The sequence below is a fragment of the Heptranchias perlo genome, chromosome 3 (assembly GCF_035084215.1).
Source record: "Heptranchias perlo isolate sHepPer1 chromosome 3, sHepPer1.hap1, whole genome shotgun sequence".
NCBI classification, from domain to species: domain Eukaryota; kingdom Metazoa; phylum Chordata; class Chondrichthyes; order Hexanchiformes; family Hexanchidae; genus Heptranchias; species Heptranchias perlo.
Genome location: NC_090327.1, coordinates 67,104,699 through 67,123,730, shown reverse-complemented (window position 1 = coordinate 67,123,730; position 19,032 = coordinate 67,104,699). Strand labels below are relative to the sequence as shown.

At 43.4% G+C, this 19,032-nt stretch overlaps 2 protein-coding genes across 2 annotated transcripts in view; one reads left to right on the top strand and one right to left on the bottom strand.

Moving 5' to 3' along the window:
- chchd7 (coiled-coil-helix-coiled-coil-helix domain containing 7) overlaps positions 1–19,032 on the bottom strand; it is a 134,198-nt gene that overhangs the window by 68,510 nt on the left and 46,656 nt on the right. The gene's annotated exons all lie outside the window — the stretch shown is intronic.
- On the top strand, positions 5,338–6,755 carry mos (v-mos Moloney murine sarcoma viral oncogene homolog). The gene has a single exon (XM_067975651.1). The coding sequence runs from the start codon at positions 5,353–5,355 to the stop codon at positions 6,352–6,354; it is 1,002 nt and encodes a 333-aa protein (XP_067831752.1). The 5' UTR covers positions 5,338–5,352; the 3' UTR covers positions 6,355–6,755.

Genomic DNA, 19,032 nt, shown 5'->3' with positions numbered 1-19,032 from the left:
GCAAATTTTAACTTCCAGCCTGGAAGGGAGCAGGGTGGGGGGATGATTTCCAGATGAGAAGGTAAGTGGGCGGGTCGCGATAATGAGGCTCATCAATGTCACTTGCAGGTTTCGCGCCCGGCAGCTAGCATGATTGACAGGCTATTGGCTGTCAGCCAGGAAGACCAGCTGCAGCAGGTTGCAGCCAGGGATCAGAGGGAGGAGGTGTGGGCCGGGGGGGGGGGGCGAGGAAGAGATCGGGAGGCTGAGAAGAAGATTGGAGGTTGGGTGAAGAGTTGGAGGTAGGTGGGGTCCACCATGGGGGAGGGGATCCACCGTCGGGTGGGGGGCATCATTGGGGGGGAGGGTCGGACGATCGTGGGGGTCCTGTCGGCCAGGTGAGCGTGTTGGGCCTGGATGAAGCACTCCTGCTCCTCTGGGCCCACAAGCAGTGCAATAAAGGCACTCACCTCATGGATCCAGAACAGGTAAGGTTAAATTCATTTTATTATTTCAACACACAAAATATTAAGTACCTCAAGTATCTCAACGAGGTAATTGTCCTTTTAAGTATAGGCCCGCCGGCTTTAAGTGGGGACGGGACTTCCTGGGGCTCCATTTTCGCACCCCCGAGCGGGTGCATTCGTGGAGGGGGGGCTGCGAAAATCGGGGATTCTCGGGGCAGGTCCGGAGCTCCCGCTGGTGGGACTCCCGCCGGCAATTAAAGCCGGCGGGATGCCACTTAAAGTAATTAACCAGGTACTTCAGGTTGTTTACAGACCTGATTGACCTGATATTTTAGGAGGGGTGGGATTTTCAAGTCAACTGGGACTGTTTCCCGTACTGGGGGAAACACTCCCAGTTGAAATGGACGTGTTGCAGCTATCAGCCTGTGGCAGCTGCAAAGGTCCATTTGACAGGTGTGGGGGGGGGGAGACCCTCACTCTTTGCAGGAAGCCACTCTGTCACTTTGGACAAAGTTTGGCCTCCACCACCCTCCCCCTGACAATCAAATTCACCAACTTGCACACTTACCCCGGTGTCCAGACACATGTACCTACCTTGCGGACCCTCTCAAATGTACATCTTCCGGATGGGGGCCGCCGTAGCTGCAGTTATGACCTCCTCGGAGGACGAACAGCATCACCAGCCTCGCCGGCCATACCGTCCACCTCTGACACGTGGAGCCCCACAACACAGTGCTGTGACACATCCATCTGCACAGCAGGAGGGAGGGCAACGGCAGAGAGAGATACATCGCAGAAGGCACTACCCTCGCCACAGGGTCAACAGACTGAGGCTCAGCTTCCTGGACCTCTCTGAGCAGCAGTGCACACGGAGGCTCAGAGTGACTCGACATGTAGTCGTGGACATCTGCAGCCTCCTTCATGCCGAGCTGCTCCTGGCTGGCCCGAGCACCATCTTCTTACCTGTCGCTGTCAAAGTCAACACTGCCATCAACAACTTCTCCTTCGCATCCTTCCAGGGTGCCACCGAGGACATCGCCGACGTCTTTCAGTCGTCTGCAAATACACCTACACCCACTCTGCAGTGACACAATGGGTGGCATCAGTTGTGGGTCTTCATAGAGATCCTCAGGAAAGGGCATTATTGCACAAACCAGACAAGATTCGCAAAGACGTGGCAGTAGTGGTGACAATATAATATGTAATGTGAGTTGATCAGAAATTAAATATAAGTAAAAACCATGACAAACCCTCAAACACCCTTGTGCATCCCCTTCATGCTCACGACACGTTTGCCTTACGCTGCCTACTACACATATGTGATGCATGCCCTGTGGCTGCAGCACAGGTAGTGGCAGGTTGAGTGAGGCTGACCGTGAAAGAGATGCATCAGGGGGTGAGTATGAGATAGAGCCATGAGATTGTATGAGGATTGGGTTGAGTGGTAGTGGTGGGATGAGTACTGGCGAGGTGAGTAAGTGCAGGTAAGATTAGGATGAGCTTTGAGTGGGTGTGAGGAGTGATGTGATAGAGTAGTGTTGGCAGTGCAGAAGGAGATGTGGGGTGGGGGCGGTGATGTGGCAGACGGAGTGTAGGGGAATGAGTAATAGTACTCACTTCGGCTGACCTACTTAGGTCATTGCAGCGCCTCCTGCACTGTATGCAGGTGCGCGATATGTTGGTGGTGCTGGTGACCTCCTCTGCTACCTCGAGCCAGGCCTTCTTGGTGGCAGAGGCAGGCCACTTCCTCCCGCCCGCTGGGGGGAAGATCTCTGTCCTCCCCCTCCTCCTCACCCCATCCAATAAGACCTGGAGTGAGGCATTATTAAACTGGGACCAGCCTTCCCCCTGGGCTGCTCCATGCTGTAATTTTGCATATTTTCTGCAGCATCAGTCAGTGGAGGACTGCCCCTTTAAATAGGGCTCCTCCAGCTGACAGCCTATGCTGCGCATGCACAGTCCGCCCGCTGCGCAGCTTTCCAGCGCGAAACCCGGAAGCAAAGGTAAGTACCTTCAATCAAGCTGCAATCGCATGCAGAGCACCCCGATTTCACTGGGCGCGTTACCCATGCGCCCAGTCGACCCCCCGCTGCCCTCCTAATATCGGGCCCCTGGTGTCTGCTCTCCACATGCAGAGAAAGCCTGGGTTAAACCCAGAAGCAGGTATGTTGGAGCTGGATGCTGTCTTGCTCTGAAAACGGAGTATTTTTACACCCCCAACCCACCTGTTCTTGGGGGTTAAAATTTACCCATACAGTACAAAAGCAAGGAAGTTATGCTTTAGGATGGATGTCAAGGCCTTGGAGAGGGTGCGGAGGAGATTTACCAGAATGGTACCAGGAATGAGGGGAATCAGTTATGTGTAGAAACTAGAGAAGCTGGGATTGTTCTCCTTAGGGCATAGAGGTGTTCAAATGATGAGAGGTTTTGATGGGGTAGATATGGAGAAAACATTTCCACTAGCAGGAGGCTCAGTAACCAGAAGACACAGGTTTAAGATAATTGGCAAAAAGTCCAGGGGGAGATGAGGAGAATTTTATTACTCAGTGATTTGTTATGATGTGGAGTGCATTGTCTGAAAGGGTGGTGAAAGTAGATTCAATAGTAACTTTCAAAAGGGAATTGGATAAATACTTAAAAAGGAAAGAATTTTCAGGGCTATGGGGAAAGAGCAGGGGAGTGGGACTAAGTATTAGCTCTTTCAGAGAGCAGGCACTGGCACAATGGGCTGAATGGCCTCCTTCTGTGCTGTATGATTTTATACAGGAACAGCTGGGATGGAATATGAGGATAATATTGCAGACCAGAGGTTCTGGAGAGGTCACTATCAACTGAAGAGCATATATCAGCTCCAGGCAGATCTGCAGCATGTCCTCATGACAAAGGCCCTAAGGGAAATCTGTCCTTCCTGTATAGATACTCAGATTGCTACCATAGAGACCTGAATCACCAGATTGGAGAGGATCGTCTCTTCCAGCCTCCAAGTGATTGGGGCTGAGATACAGACAAGTGATCTCATAGGGCTTCACTGATCTCATTGTTATTATTAGGGCTGCTTTCCTACAGATAACGAGCCATGCAGGGCCAATGCCTAGTACTAGTGTCATGGCAGGAATGTGTTCAGATGATGGCGCTGTCTCTAAGATTAGCTGCACATGTATGCCCTTCTGCCAGACCCTGCAATTGCTGCATATATGGCAGAAAGGAGGCAAAGCCAGACTGTCAACGCAGCAAGCAACACAAGAGGTGCTGCTTGCAGCAGGTACATATCAGAACTTAGTTGCCGCAAGGGAAGAGCCACCTCAGTCCCAAGAGGCTTATATCAACACCAAGCATCCAGTCATCCCACATGCTCCTGCCACTCAGGTACCTGGGGGGAGCACTCAATTAGCATTGAGTTCATACTTCACACACTGAAGCACTAGGTACATACACATTATGAGTTCTGATTAAAATTCTAATTTCTCTAAGGTTGTGCATGTGGTCATTGTGCCTGACAAGATTTAAAGTGGCTTTGATGGGGTGATATAATTGGGAACTGTGAGTTGATGCACATAGGAAAGATTCTGTAGATGATCAAATGTTAATGATGGGAAGGGGGAAGATGTACAGGGACTGTTGGTGAAGTGGCCAGGTGTGATACTCAAGAGAAGATATGTATCAGTGTGCACAAATGTTACTTGCAGCCAAGAAAAGGTTGTCTTCCACATCCTCTTCAAGCTGTTGCTGTTGCTCCTCTGACAAATGCAGATAGGAGCACCTCTGCCTGTAGCCTCACCTGTGGCATCTCGTACCCTGTCTTGAGGGGAAAGGAGTTTCACAGCAAATGGCACAAAGGCAGATGGTAAAGTAATGTCTGGAATGAAAAAAACAAATAAAACGTTTAAAACTGGTGGAGTAACACGATTCCACAAAGTTTAAAATAGTTGGTTGGTTCTTAAAATTGACTTCTGCCTTCCCCAACAATATAAGGGTGATTGCTACTGAGCGTAAGTGAGGAGAAATGTCACATATTACCATTTTATTTAAATACACCCAACCATTTTATGGTGGGCACTTTTGCTGTCTGCTGGAAAAGGCAGCAAAATATTGGGTGGGTGCTAAAATGGGCGGTAATCTGGTGACATGGATCACCACATCCACCTGCCGAATACCACCCGAAAATCGCACAGCATTCGCAGGAAAATCTAGGCATCCAGATCTGAGTACAATTTGAATCACCCATACACAATAACTTCAAAAGTGCCAGTAGGCTTGAGGCTTTCCGCAACCGGTGGGCACTGCAGGGACTGGAGTCAATGACCACAATGGGATTTTGGTTTAATTTGGTTGTGATTGGGTGTGGCACAAAAGAGGTAGGACTTTAGCAGGTTTTTGGGGTTCTTGACACTGGGGCAAACTGGTATCTTTTTATCACGGTTTCACTCAAAGATTCCGTATTCAATCATGAATAAATAAGAGCAAATCGGCTTTTAAAGATCTTTACGGTCATTCGATATTTTTGATTATCACTGATTTTATTTCTTGCTAATGGATAACAAGGTTTTCTTTGAACTCATAGAATCATAGAAATTTACGGCGCAGAAGGAGGCCATTCGGCCCATCGTGTCTGTACCGGCCGAAAAAGAGCTAGCCAGCCTAATCTCACTTTCTTGAGAAAGCGAGAAGGACCCGAGGAGTACCGGCTCGAAATGATATGTTTCATTGCAGCAAATTTCCCCACTATTTGAATCCCGTATGTTCATTTTTGGTTCTATCCAATGCCCTGGTCCTGACCAGCCAGCGCCGGACTTTTGCTAACAATGTGCAGATGTAACTTATTGACATCAATTAATAGCCAGCAATAAAATATGCTGCAGTCAGTACCTACCACTCTTTCGGTGTATGCTGGAGAGGGAGGGAAGCAATGCCGTCGCCTATCCCAGTTCACCGCATTTTACCGAAAGGATTTTCGCCTACTATAACGCTGAGACCTTGTAGCAGTCCCAACCAGCTCCAAGGAAAAGATCAACACTTTTCTTTTGCAAAGCAGTATAAGGCTTTACCGCGACGCTTTTGGTACACGGTAATTTGGGATGAACTCGAGCTACTTGATCTTTTGGGTTCAGGTGGTTTCGGGTGGGTTTATAAAGGCACTTATTATGGTAAAACTGTGGCAATAAAGAAAGTGAGAAAATGTACCAAGAACAAATTGGCTGCTAGGCAGAGTTTCTGGGCTGAGCTGAACGTCGCGCATCTAATCCATGAGAACATTGTGAAAGTTGTAGCCGCCACCACGTCTGTGCCCGCAGATCCAGAGGTTGAGGATAGTGTGGGCACGATCATCATGGAGTATGCGGGAGGAACAAGCCTGCACCATAGGATTTATAACTGTGCAGACCCGCTGGCCATGGGAGACTGCTTAAAGTTTTCAAGTGACATTGTGAACGGATTGAGTTTCCTCCACTCGCACAACATTGTCCACCTGGATATAAAACCAGCCAACGTGTTGATAACAGAAACGGGACGCTGTAAAATTGGAGATTTCGGATGTTCTCACAAGCTGGTGACAGGCAATGACTTTACTCCCAGTGTCCAAGTACACCACCTTGCTGGTACCTACACCCATAGGGCGCCTGAACTGCTAAGGGGTTGCAATGCTACTTTAAAGGCGGATATTTACTCTTTTGCGATCACTTTCTGGCAGATGCTGAGCAGAGATCAGCCCTATTCCGGCGATCGCCAGTGTGTGATGTATGCGGTGGTGGCTTACAACCGGCGTCCGTCTTTTTCATCTGTTTTCAATGACTCTCCGATGGGCCGGAAGATTCGATTAGTCATCGATCATTGCTGGGATGTTGAACCAAACGATAGACCTAGTGCAAAACAATTATTAGAAAGTATTAATAACTTGGAGGCACAGCTATAGCATGAACTTTGTGTATTGTTTTTTAAAATGTAAAAAAAATAATGTTTTACAGTACTTTTTAATGTTGTCAACCTTGTTCTGAAACCAACTAATTAGCATTGTCTAAATAAAGGAAAAAGCTTAAATTAATTATTTAAATTCCACTCTTAAAGGTGTGAGTGAAAGTCAGGAAGAATTAAGTCACCATTCTGTATTTAATTCACTACTGTATGTGTTTTATCCTAGCAGAGCTACAGCAATTGAAGGGGCCAGCAAATCCATATAATTTGATGTTCATGTGTTTTATCCCATAATGTCAGCAAAGCAAGTCTACCTAGCCTGTCATTTTAAGATCATGTATGCCTTCACTTTCCACAGGGCATCCTGTTGTCTATACCAGAATTTGCAGGGATATTCCAATTGCCTGAAGTGTCTATCTTGATAAATAGTTCAGCTAATTAATGATGCAGTTATACTGGAGCTACTCATTTGATTGTTAACCAGTGCCCTATTTGCAGCTACCATGACTTGGTTTACTACCTGGCCTGTGCAAGAGTGAAGTCAGTGCATAAATTATATGCCTAAAAGTTAAATTTGTAAATTTTGAGCATAGGTGAAAATGTATTTAAATAGGCTGTAGATTGCCCAGGACATTCAACAGACCTTGTAATCTGTTTGACAAATGCTGTGAAACTACTACCTCCCATTGTAGGGGGTGGAGGGTCTTTCACCCAATCACACTAGATTGTCAGTTTATTCTAGTGTTTTTGTTTGCTGAATAGCAAAACTGATTTAAATAGAATGGCTGGCTGAAGCTTTGGGTCATAATTAGCACAGCAATTTGTGTTTCTTTTCACAAACAACCACCACCTCAATCCAAATAAGAAAACTCAAATCATATAACACACAGTTGTCAAATGTTGTAATCAGAGGGTGGGAGGGAGAGAGGAGTTGGTTAGTTTCTCTAAATTTGATCAGTAACTGAGTTTTTTTTTCTTCTGATACTAAAGTTTTTTTTCTGAATTTCTAACCTATTTTTAACCAAACCTGACTTCAAAATGAAGGGCTATGTAAGTATTGCCTCTGTTTATATAGATTTTTCAGCAAGCATGCTTCAAATGGGAAAGTACCATTTTTTTGGGGGGGAGGCTTCACTTGACTCAATTTATTTTCCATGGAGGTTTTCAACCTCCAGAAGGAGCACAAACATGAAGAAACCTTCATACATGTTGAAGGATGGTGAATTTATTTAGTATCAAAGCCTGCTGTATGACCAGAAGGTGCTAAGGTGAGTTGCATGTCTTGATCCATGGAATATGAGGCTTATTTATGATTCTTGTCAGCTGTGGAAGGTACTTGCAAAGCTTGACCATAGGAATTTGTATGACATCAATTTGAAGCAAGGTTCTCACTTTAGGCTGCAATTCGGGTAGCTTTTACTGATCCACTGTTTGCAAAGCATGCATTTCTGACCCCAATTAGAAGGTCCTCATCTACTGTGCTCAGCATAAGTCCTTATGTCCTGAGGCAGCATTTCTGTCCTAGCTGGTGCTTATGATTGGAACAGTCATCCCTGATAGCCAAATGTCTTTGACTGCTGTCTCCTTGGAGAAACTTGGAGGTGACTGAGTTGTAGGCTCAAGATCACAATGAGCAAAAAGGTTGAAAAAAAACAAGTAAATTCCTTTGGGTCCATGCCATGTTGGTGAAATAATTTTTTCTCCATAAGTATGGCTGAATGTAATAGAGGGAAAGTGGCCTGAATTAGGGTTGGGGTGGGAGATCTGCTTGTGCTATGGTCTAAAAGTGAATGAGTTCACTTAGGCAAGCCAATATAAAAGGCACCTAGAGGAAGTGAATAAAAAGGGACACAGTAAAATCAAATGGAGAAACAAGCTGTACAGGTAATATCTGACAGGGATAACATTAAGATAGAGGTTATGAAGTGTCCTTGTTGTGGAATGTTCATTAACAAAAAAGGTTGACTAGCTTAAAGAAAAGGTTATGGCCTTGGAGAGTCAAGTATAGAACTGACAAGGGCAGACTATCAATACCAGTAACTACAAATCCATTGGTCTGTCTTCAATTAATGGAATTGATTATCAGGAGTAAACTTGAATAAATAGAATAGCAGTCAAAACAGCTTTCTATTGGGGAAAATCTTGCCTAATGAACCTCCTTGATTTCTTTAAAGTGGTAAACCCTTTGATGTGCACTTGGACTTCCAAAAGTCCATGAAAGATTACAAAGGTCAAAACAGTGGGGACACAGGACAAAACTTGGGTATACATTTTTTAAAATGCCAAAAGGGTAGAAAAAATGAGTACTGTTTAGAGGGCTAATGTTAGGGAACATAGGAATGTGAGTAGGGCATTCAATTAGATCATAGTTGATCTGTACCTCAACTCTATTTACCTGCCTTTGCTCCATATCCCTTGATACCTTTGCCTAATGAAAACCTATCTATCTGTCTTAAAATTTCAATTGACCAAGTATCCAGCCTTTTGGGGAAGAGTGTTTACACTACCCTTTATGTGAAATCACTCCGAGATGGCCTAGCTCTCGTTTTATTATTCTGCCCACTTGTTCTGGATTCCCTCAAATCCTTCCATGGCCTCGCCCCTCCCTATCTCTGTAACCTCCTCCAGCCCTACAACCATCCGAGATCTCTGCACTCCTCAAATTCTTGCATATCCCCAATTTACGTCGCTCCACCAATGGTAGCTGTGCCTTCAGCTGCCTAGGCCCTAAGCTCTGGAATTCTCTCCCTAAACCTCTGTTGCTATCCTTTTTAAGATGCTCCTTAAAACCTGCTGCTCTGACCAAGATTTTGGTCACCAGAGCTAATATCTCCTCATGTTGTTTGGTGATGTTTTACTATGTTAAAGGTGCTATATAAATGAAAGTTGGTTGTTGTATGGATCAGTGCGTTAGTAGTATACACACTTCAGGACATCTATACATTTTTAGGGATATTTGTTATTGCTTCAATTTAAAAATAATATCTTTCCTCCATCCCTCATTGAAGCTAGGTGCTATCTTTACTGCCATTAAGATGTTATTGTTTATAATATACTTGGTTGGAGTGTGTGTGAAAGGGGAGTTTGAGGTGTCTGTGGAGGGGGTGGAAGCTCTGTCTCTCTGCATTTTTTTCCCCCTGGTTTTAAGTTGTGGTGGCAAAAGTGTTGAGACCTGGATAAGAGGAAGGGAAACAATGTGAGACTGAGGGTTGAATAGCTACCCAATTAAAGGGAAGTGAGACAGATGGTCAATACTGGTATATACTATGGGAGTTCCTTGGAGCAAAGAAGTCTCTGAACATGTCAATTGTGTAGATGCAAATTGGGCATCACTCAAGGCTGACCAAAAAAAAGATAGTCCCTCTGATAAATTAGCCCTGACCTTATTACATGTGAAGAAAAATCAGAGCAAAGGGGAAGGAAAAAAGGGGCCTGATATTAGGAGGGAGCCATGTTGCCAGTTGGGGGGGGGGGGGGTCAACTGGGCGCGTGGGTAACCCTGGAAAGCTGCAAAGCGGGTGGCTGCGCACCTGCAGCATAGGCGGTCAGCTGGAGGAGCCCTATTTAAAGGGGCAGTCCTCCACTGATGCTGCAGAAAGAGCCAAAATTACAGCATGGAGCAGCCCAGGGGAAGGCTGCTCCCAGGTTTAATGATGCCTTTCTCCAGGCCCTACTGGATGGGGTGAGGAGGAGGACAGATCTTCTCCCCGGCGGACGGGAGGAAGTGGCCTGCCTCTGCCACTACAAAGGCCTGGCTCGAGGTGACAGGAGGTCACCAGCACCACCAACATATCACGCACCGGCATACAATGCAGGAGGCGCTTCAATGACTTAAGTAGGTCAGCCAAAGTGAGTACACTTACTCATTCCCCACCCTCCGTCTGCCACATCACCGCCCCCACCCCACATCTCCTTCTGCACTTCCAACACTACTCATCATGTCACTCCTCACACCCACTCAAAGCTCATCCTTACCTGCACTTACTCGCCTCGCCAGTACTCATCCCACCCCTACCACAACTCAATCCACATACAATCTCATGGCTCTATCTCATACTCGCCCTCTGCATCTTTCACAGTCAGCCTCACCCAACCTGCCACTACCTGTGCTGCAGCCACAGGGCATGACGTGTGTAGTGGGAAGCATAAGGCAAATATGTCATGAGCATGAAGGATGCACAAGGGTATTTGAAGGTTTGTCATAGTTTTTACTTGTATTTGATTTCTGATCAACTCACATTACATATTGTATTGTCACCACTACTGCCACGTCTTGGCCATTCTTGATTGGCTTGTGCAATAATGCCCTTTCATGAGGTTCTCCATGAACACCCTTGATGCCACCCATTGGGTCACCCTACAGTGAGTGTATGTGTAGTTGCATGACTACTTTGTGCAGGTGCCTGTTGTGTAGCACTGTGTTGTGTAGCTCCATGTGGCAGAGGTGGACAGCCAGCCTGGGGAGGCTGGTGGTGGTCATCCTCCAATGGAGTGATGAATGCAGCAATGGACCCCCCTCCCCCATCCTGACGGTGTGAGGGGGTCCACAAAGTAGGTAAATGTGTTTTGACAGCAAAGTTTAGGGTATGATTTAATCATTTGGAGCATGGAGACAAGAGTGTGACAGGCAAAACTTTGAAGTGACCGAGTGCCCTGCTGCAATGAATGAGGGTTTACCCCGCACCTGTTAAATGGACTTTTGCAGCTGCTGCTGGCTGCAACATATGTGTTTAAATAGGGAATGTTTCCCCCAGCATAGGAAACACTCCCTGGGTAGTCCAAAATCCGAATTCTCCTAAAATTTCCAACTAATGAGGTCTGTAAACAACCTCAAGTACCCAGATAATGATCTGAAGTGGGATCCCGCCAGCTTTGATTGCCGGTGAGAGTCCCGCATGTGGGGGCTGCGCACCTGGAAGTGGGCGGGTTGGAGCCAGGCTCCGGACCTTCTCCGGGAATCCCCAATTTTAGGAGACCCCCGCCACGAAGGCACCCACTCGGCCATCTGAAAATTGACCCCAAGGATGTGATAAACGTTTGATAAAGTGCCATGTGGTAGGCTTGCTATTATGATTGCGGCCCAAGGAATAAAGGGGGCAATTGCAATATGGATACAGAATTGGCTAAATGACAGGAAACAGAGTAGTGGTGACTGGTTGTTTTTCAGACTGGAGGGAGGTGTGCAATGGTATTCCCCATGAGTCTGTGCTGGGACCACTGCTTTTCTTGATGTATATTAATGACTTGGGAATATAGGGCACAATTTCAAAATTTGTAGATGACACAAAACTTGGAAGGGTAATGAACAGTGAGGAGGATAGTGATAGACTTCAAGAGGATATAGACAGGCTGGTAGCAAGGGTGGATGTGTGGCAGATGAAGGTTAATGTGGAAAAATGCAAGGTGATGCACTTTGGTAAGAAAAATGAGGAGAGGCAATATAAACTAGAGGGTGCAATTCTAAAAAGGGGTGGTGGAACAGAGGGATCTGGGGATATGTGCATAAATTGTTGAAAGTGGCAAGGCAGGTTGAGAAAGCTGTTTTAAAAAGCATGTGGGGTCCTGGGCTTGATGAATAGAGGCATAGAGTACAAAAGCAAGGAAGTCATGATGAACCTTTATAAAACACTGGTTCGGCCACAACTGGAGTATTGTCCAGTTCTGGGCACTGCACTTTAGGAAAGATGTGACTCCTTAGAGAGGGTGCAGAGGAGATTTACTAGAATAATTCCAGGGATGAGGGGCTTAAATTATGTGGATAGGCTGGAGAAGCTGGGATTGTTGAAGGTTGAGAGGAGATTTGATAGACTTATTCAAAATCATGAAGGGTCAAGACAGAGTGGATAGAGAGAAACTATTCCCATTGGTGGTAGGGTTAAGAACCAGAGGGTGTAGATTTAAGGTGATTGGCAAAAGAACCAAAGGTGATATGAGGAAAAACTTTTTTACAGTGAATGGTTAGGATCTGGAATGCACTGCCTGAGGGAGTGGTGGAGGCAGATTCAATCATGGCCTTCAAAAGGGAACTGGATAAGTACTTGAAATGAAAAAGATGTGCAGGGCTATGGGGATAGGGCAGTGGGACCAGCTGGATTGCTCATGCAAAGAGCCAGCATGGACTCGATGGGCCGAATGGCCTCCATCTGTGCTGCAACCTTTTAGGATCTATGATCAGGATACAGTATTCTATGTAAGATCAAGTTTGACTGGAGGAATATCTCTCATAATTTAAGTTTTAAAAAAAAATACAGCAATCTTTGTAAGGAAATAGCTGTTTCAAAGCCAGTTGTTTTTAAATAGTGTTTTAGTGGTGACCAGAGACACTCAGTCTATGCATATTAAATAGGTTTCGGTAGGTGAGTCCAAGTATAAAGAAAGGTAATGTAAAAAGAGCACCTTTGCTGTTAGTTTGTAATACAATACTGAAGGTGATGTCTCTACTGTACCCAGAGAGACTGGAATTAAAGAACACAATCTATGTTTGATTGTACTGTTTGTTCAACTGCTCTCCACGCTGAACTTAATAAAGGAGCGTAAGCTAAAAGACTAACTCTCTGATTAAAAAATTATTTTCAGCATTTAAGACTCGTACACTTATTCTTTAACAGAAAGTAATGAATAACAGGTTCCCACAATCAAATCACATGGTACAACAGTACTTTAAAATCATGTGATTTGCACTGCAGGAACATTTCTATTCCACTGCATGTTACATGGGAATAGTGCTGCATGTATAATAAAGTAATATCAGGTATTGAAATTAGAGAGAACAATGTTACTGTATGAATGCTCTAATGGTCATATCAAATTCCTCTCTGCTATTTTAACAGAAGCATCAACCCACATCTCAAACTTAATGTACTTGTACCAAATTCTGTTAAACAGAGCAAGAAGGAATTCAGTACAAGCATATTCAGCCTTTGTATGATAATACTGCCAACAGTAATTTCTACTCTGAGAAACATAAAGTAGCTGGTATTTGAGCTAGGAATAATTGCTTAAAGCTACGGTGCCCTACAATTAGTTTTCCTGTGGACTGGGGAGAACTAAAGCATTTATACAGAAATATCACATTACTGATGCAATTAGTTTTAAAGAGAAGTTTTTTGACAGAGCTTTGAAAGCTAAGTCTATAACTTTTGTGCATTTATTTGCTCTACACACTTATTTCTGACTCTGTGATTGACAAGAGCCTGAGGCAACGAACATAGCTATATAAACCCGATGTTTCAATCTTCACTACTATAAAGCTTATAACCTTGACACTAATGGTTGGAGATTGTACCCACATTTGTGTATGAGAGAGAGACACCTTAGTTGGTGGAATTTTTAAAAAGAAAACAGTGTTGCTGAAAACAACTTTTTGATTGGCAGATATCTACTATTGCTCTTGCCTATTTGTTTTTGATCTTGGCATATTAGTTTTAAGCAAGATTTGCCATTATGATTCTGATCTTAACCATATGTTAAAACCATTTCCATTTATTAATTTTTTTGGTTCAAAACAGGATTTAATATAAGCTGACAGATTTGGACTAACAGAATTCCTACGCTTAATTTAAGGGAAACATCCTAAATAAAAGAATATAGATCTTGAAATTATGCGGTGGGAAAAACACTTAATTTCCCTTGAGCTGCCGTAACTTCGGCGGGTGGGTTTCTGCCAAAGTAATTGCGTGCAACGAGAGAAGTTCAAAGGAAATTCACCCCTTCACTATTTTGACATGAGCAGTAATCCAAATGAAGTAAACCCTTCATTGAAATAAGGGATAATAAGTGTTGCGTTAAGCTTTCGTACGCTAGCATCCCCAGTGTAAACTCGAGGCCAAATTGTTTCTACGGTTTCTGAAATTTATAACTTAGTGTTACATCCCAAATACGCAACACATTCTATTTTTCATGAAAGCCACTGTTAAATATTGAAAAGTAAGCATATAACTGAAATTGCCATTCTTGTATTGATAAAAGTATATAAAATATTTTCAGGAAAATTATTGCAGCAACAACAAAAGTTCCCACCATTGGAAGGATCGTACACACAATAAAGAGGTGCTGTCTGTGATGCATAATGTGTAGGTTACTTATACTACAATGGACAGGATAAAGTGTGATCAGCACATTTATAGTGAATTAAACATACAGTATTTTCTATCTAATTATAGTATCTCAAAAAACTGAATGGAACTGAAAGGTTACTTTTGTCCTTTGGCTATTTCCTAGGAATTTCAATCTGTCAGGAACTGCAAGTAGCATCATGAGGTGTTCGTGTAATGATAGCTATAGTTTAAATAGAACAGAGTACTGCATCACAATACTTGGAGCCTATTAACTCATGCAGGTATAGCGGATGGACATTAGTTTTGTAACCTACTTATTAGAGCTAGAAATGAACTCTGTCTTGTACTGACCACCCTGAGATCTCTATAGACTCGACATTACTGTTGGTGATAATAGCAGACAAACACACATCGTGTTAATGTAACATTCATGTGTTTGCTATTTTAATACCAGATATTAACCCATTTTATTTTAAACAGGTTGATGCCGCCGTAAAAATAGCAGGACCATCAGGTGAATACATTAAGCGTTTCTGTCAATATCGCCAAAAATAATTTTTAACCGCTTAGGACTAAATTTGAGATGATCTCCGACTCCACAAAGGTAGCCTACTTGGTAATGGCTATGTTTGCCTTGGAAATTTGAATCCTACCAAGGCAAGGGGATTGAATGAAACTTTAGTCAATGCCCTAGTGAAACATTACATGAAAAATTTAGAAACAATTGACTAAAAATGGCATTTCGGGTTTTAGATGGCTTCTTCCAATGAAATATTAAAAATGTGTATAATCATGATGTGACATAGGGAAATTTCTTTCATTTTAAAAACAAATCATTATATCTGAAATGAAGACTTCTACCAAACTATAAAATAGCAATAAAACACCAATGTTTCAGTAAAAAAAAATAGCTTATAAAATGAATTCCTTTTGATGCCAGATGTCTGTAGGTGATAAACGCATGTCTTGACAGATTATTACCAAGTATGAAATCCAGTCGGGGAAATATATGAAGGAAGCTGCAATTTTCAATCATCAGTAAGTCATCTCCCAGGTGCAAAGGTTGCAAGCAATTCTTTTTCTTTACTTCAAACACTACTAAGTGAAGAAAGCTCCACGGCATAAAGCCACAGCGCTGACCACTAGTTTTCAGTTATGACAAAAAAACTCACTCCGAGGGTAAACTGGAACTTCCATCTTCCACGTGCTACATCTCTATTAGTCAAACTTGGCTGTATTATCCAAAAATCTTGTTACTTGTCAAAGACGTACCTTTCTAAAAGGGCATATTAGTCTCTTGTGAAATGATTTTTTTTATAGATTTTAAATATTACACTGTTTTAGTATCATGTACTTTTCTACATCTATATATAATTGCACATGTAGATGACTATATGACCAAGTAGATTTAGCCAGTATAAATGGCTGACCAAGAAAAGAAAATCCCTTTAAGACTCGCCATCTGCTCAGTTGGTTTCCTTCCAGGCTAACATGTCACCATTCAACTACTATTTGCCAACCATTCTTTCTTTAGGTATAATTCCCTTCTCCTTCAAACTGCTGTCATTAACCCTTCCTTTTAAAAAAAAAAATCCCACCCTCTACTGGCAATGCTACTTTTCAGTCTATGGAAATGACGAAAATGTGGTGGGCATTCCAAGTATTCTCCAGCAAGTGATAACTAACTTCTAATTGTAGTTTGTCTTTTTTGCTTTTATTTCAGATTTCCAGGGTTCCGACGAAGAGTCATAGACAGGAAATGTTAACAATACCGTCCTCTCTCCACAGATGCTGCCTGACCTGCTGAGTATTTCCAGCATTTTCTAATTTTTTTCCAGCTATCCAGCATCTGCAGTATATTGCTTTTTGTTATTTTAAGGGAGCTGGGGCAGGTATCATCCTGCTAAATCCCCTGTATAAATGTTTTGTATTAATGCAAAACTCATATTTCTAGATAGCACAAGCTTGTTTGCACTAAAGCATTTTTTTTTACTTGGAGCTTCTTGACTTTACAGTTACGTTATGAGCTAATATGCACTTTCTTGTAAAATGTTGATCTTTGAACAATGTCCATCATCTCTCTCTTAGTTCCGTTTTTGCAGGGAGATTTTGTGAACATTTCTTCCACTCTAGTCCAGGTATGGAATCAAGTGAAGTCTTCCAGGTTTGAAAGTGGAGTACAGAATGTAAAGTACATGCATGCCAATCGTTAGCATGTCATACTGACAGTCGATGTTTGCAAAGTTTTGTCTGCATCAAAAATTTACAATATTTAAGTCAATTTCAATAAGCCTGCGGCCCATCATTATATCATCCAGCTATGGTACATGCATTATATGTAGGCCCACTGTCACTATTATTTCCTGATTGTGCAGAGGTTGAGTCAATTGTAACAACTACTTTATTTTAATATTTTCAAATATTTGTAACTCTTCCAGGATGTTGTTTTTGCCTTGAAAGGCAGAGTTACAATAATCTCAAAATGCTGGAAAATACATCAAAAAAGTGTTAACAAAAATCAATTTCTGGGGTGAGAAATTTTCCCCAAACCCACCTAGAAAATAAATTTTGTGTCTTCATTGCTTATATCCAAATTCAGAGATGGTAAAGAAAGAACTTGGGAGGTCCTGAGATTGTGAAATCCAAGTGCTTCACAGTGTAGTCACTGTTGTAATGTAGAGAAACGCAACAACCAATTTGAAAACAGCAAGGCCCCCCAAACAGCAACGAGATAAATGACCAGTAATTGTTTGTGTTGTTGGAGGGATCAATGCTGGGCAGGATACCAGGAGAACTTAAGTGCTCTTCTTTGAATAGTGCCATGGGATCTTTTACATGCCCTTGAGAGAGCAGTTTAACATCTCATCCAAAAGAAGGCACTTCTGATAACGCAGCATTCTCTCGGGACTGCACTGAAGTGTCAGCCAAGATCATGTGCTCAACTCTATCATGACCTTTGAATCCGAGGCGAGTGTGTTACCACTGAGCCAAGGCTGACACTTCTAAATCATAACTGTGAAAAATGCAATTTTGTAAACTTTAGCTTTGCTTTGCAATAATGGTACCTGGAATATTAGATATAACAAAAGCTGCAGGCATATCAAGCTTACATTCACTGTACTCTGTAACTTCTTGTTTTCACATGTCATCGGCAAGGCCATTAGATTTCAGATTTCATAGAAAAAGAACCGAATTGCAGAATATGAGACACCTTCAAAATCCTGGAATTCCATGCAAGAAAAACAGAAATTAACTACTTCAGTCACCTTTTAAAGCAGTGGTGCCACTCATAGGCCTATAGTCAGTCCACTTTTTGAGTTGCTAGCTTTTGCTAATTTTCTAGTTTGGAACTTATGTCTGTGGCATGTTTTGACTCAAGTTGGCATATCGGGTACACTGCTGGTAAACTGAAGTCTCGCCGTAAACTTTTCTAAGTAGGTCCAAAGCAGTGTTAGGACCATACCACCCATTCAATTTTTTATTATTTCGACCACTCCCTGTAGAGTTCTTACTTGAACTGTAGGAAATCACCAAACACACTTGCAGCAGCAGCCAGAAGAAAGCATCCAGCCTCAAACACTTATTTTTTTAAATTACTGTTAATGACAGTTACTATTACATTTCACATAAGAGCCCAGGACTCTCAGCTCTTTGTACAAAGTCACACAAGTTATCATTGCTACAGGATGGGGGTCTCACACACAAGACTATATAAACAGGAGTACTCAACACAACAGGCTTTATCCCTGCAGTTCATTTAATCTCTCTCCCCGGGTGTGCATATCAAACAGGTACTCTCCCATGCTGTTCTCAGAGTCTCCCAGTATCTTCAAGTTGGTGATGTAATCTCCAAGCTTCTTGATCATCTTCACTTGTTCATCCACGTAGTGGGTCTCTAAGAAATCACATAAATGAGGGTTGGTGCTCTCAGTGAACAGTTTGTGCAGATGCTGGTTGACATCCTTCTCCAGCTGCAGAGCTCTCTGCATTGTCATTAGATCATTGCTCCATATTGATCTGTTTGTTGACACCATCCTCACAGTCCTTTTGGTAGTTCTGATGCACTTGCGAAGCCATCGTTAATTAAATAATTTTATTGTCCGTGTCTATTATGTACTCTAGTCCCTGCAGTGTTGGAAAGCCTCAAGCGTACCAGCAGACACTGCTTGCTCCTTCTCCAGGGCTACCCGGGCACGCAGAATGCCACGGAAGAGAGGCAGACATTCGGAGCGACCGCCCCCATGGGCCGCGTCTAGCCTGGACCTGTAGATGGCCATCTTGGCCAGGCCCAGGAACAGACACATAAGGAGATCCTCTGACTTGCTTGTCCCCCTCCTCACAGGGTGGCCAAAGATCAGGAGCATGGGACTGAAGTGGAATCAGAACTTGAGGAGCAGCCCCTTCAAATATTGAAACAGGGGCTGCACTCTTATAAATATAGAAAATGGACTTGTCCAGGCTGCAGCGCCAGGACATCTGTTCTGCCAAAGGCTGCGGCAACCTCCGGCCCGCTCCTTCGCCATCCAGGACGTCCCTGACCCTGGTCACCTTAGCAGCCAGCACTCTCCTCTCCGCCAGCCGCGTGTTGCCAAAGCCAACCACGCGGAGTTGCGGATTCCTGA

Bases quoted from the DNA above. Each gene is read 5' to 3' on its own strand.
- mos (XM_067975651.1), top strand. From the start codon at position 5,353: ATGCCGTCGCCTATCCCAGTTCACCGCATTTTACCGAAAGGATTTTCG.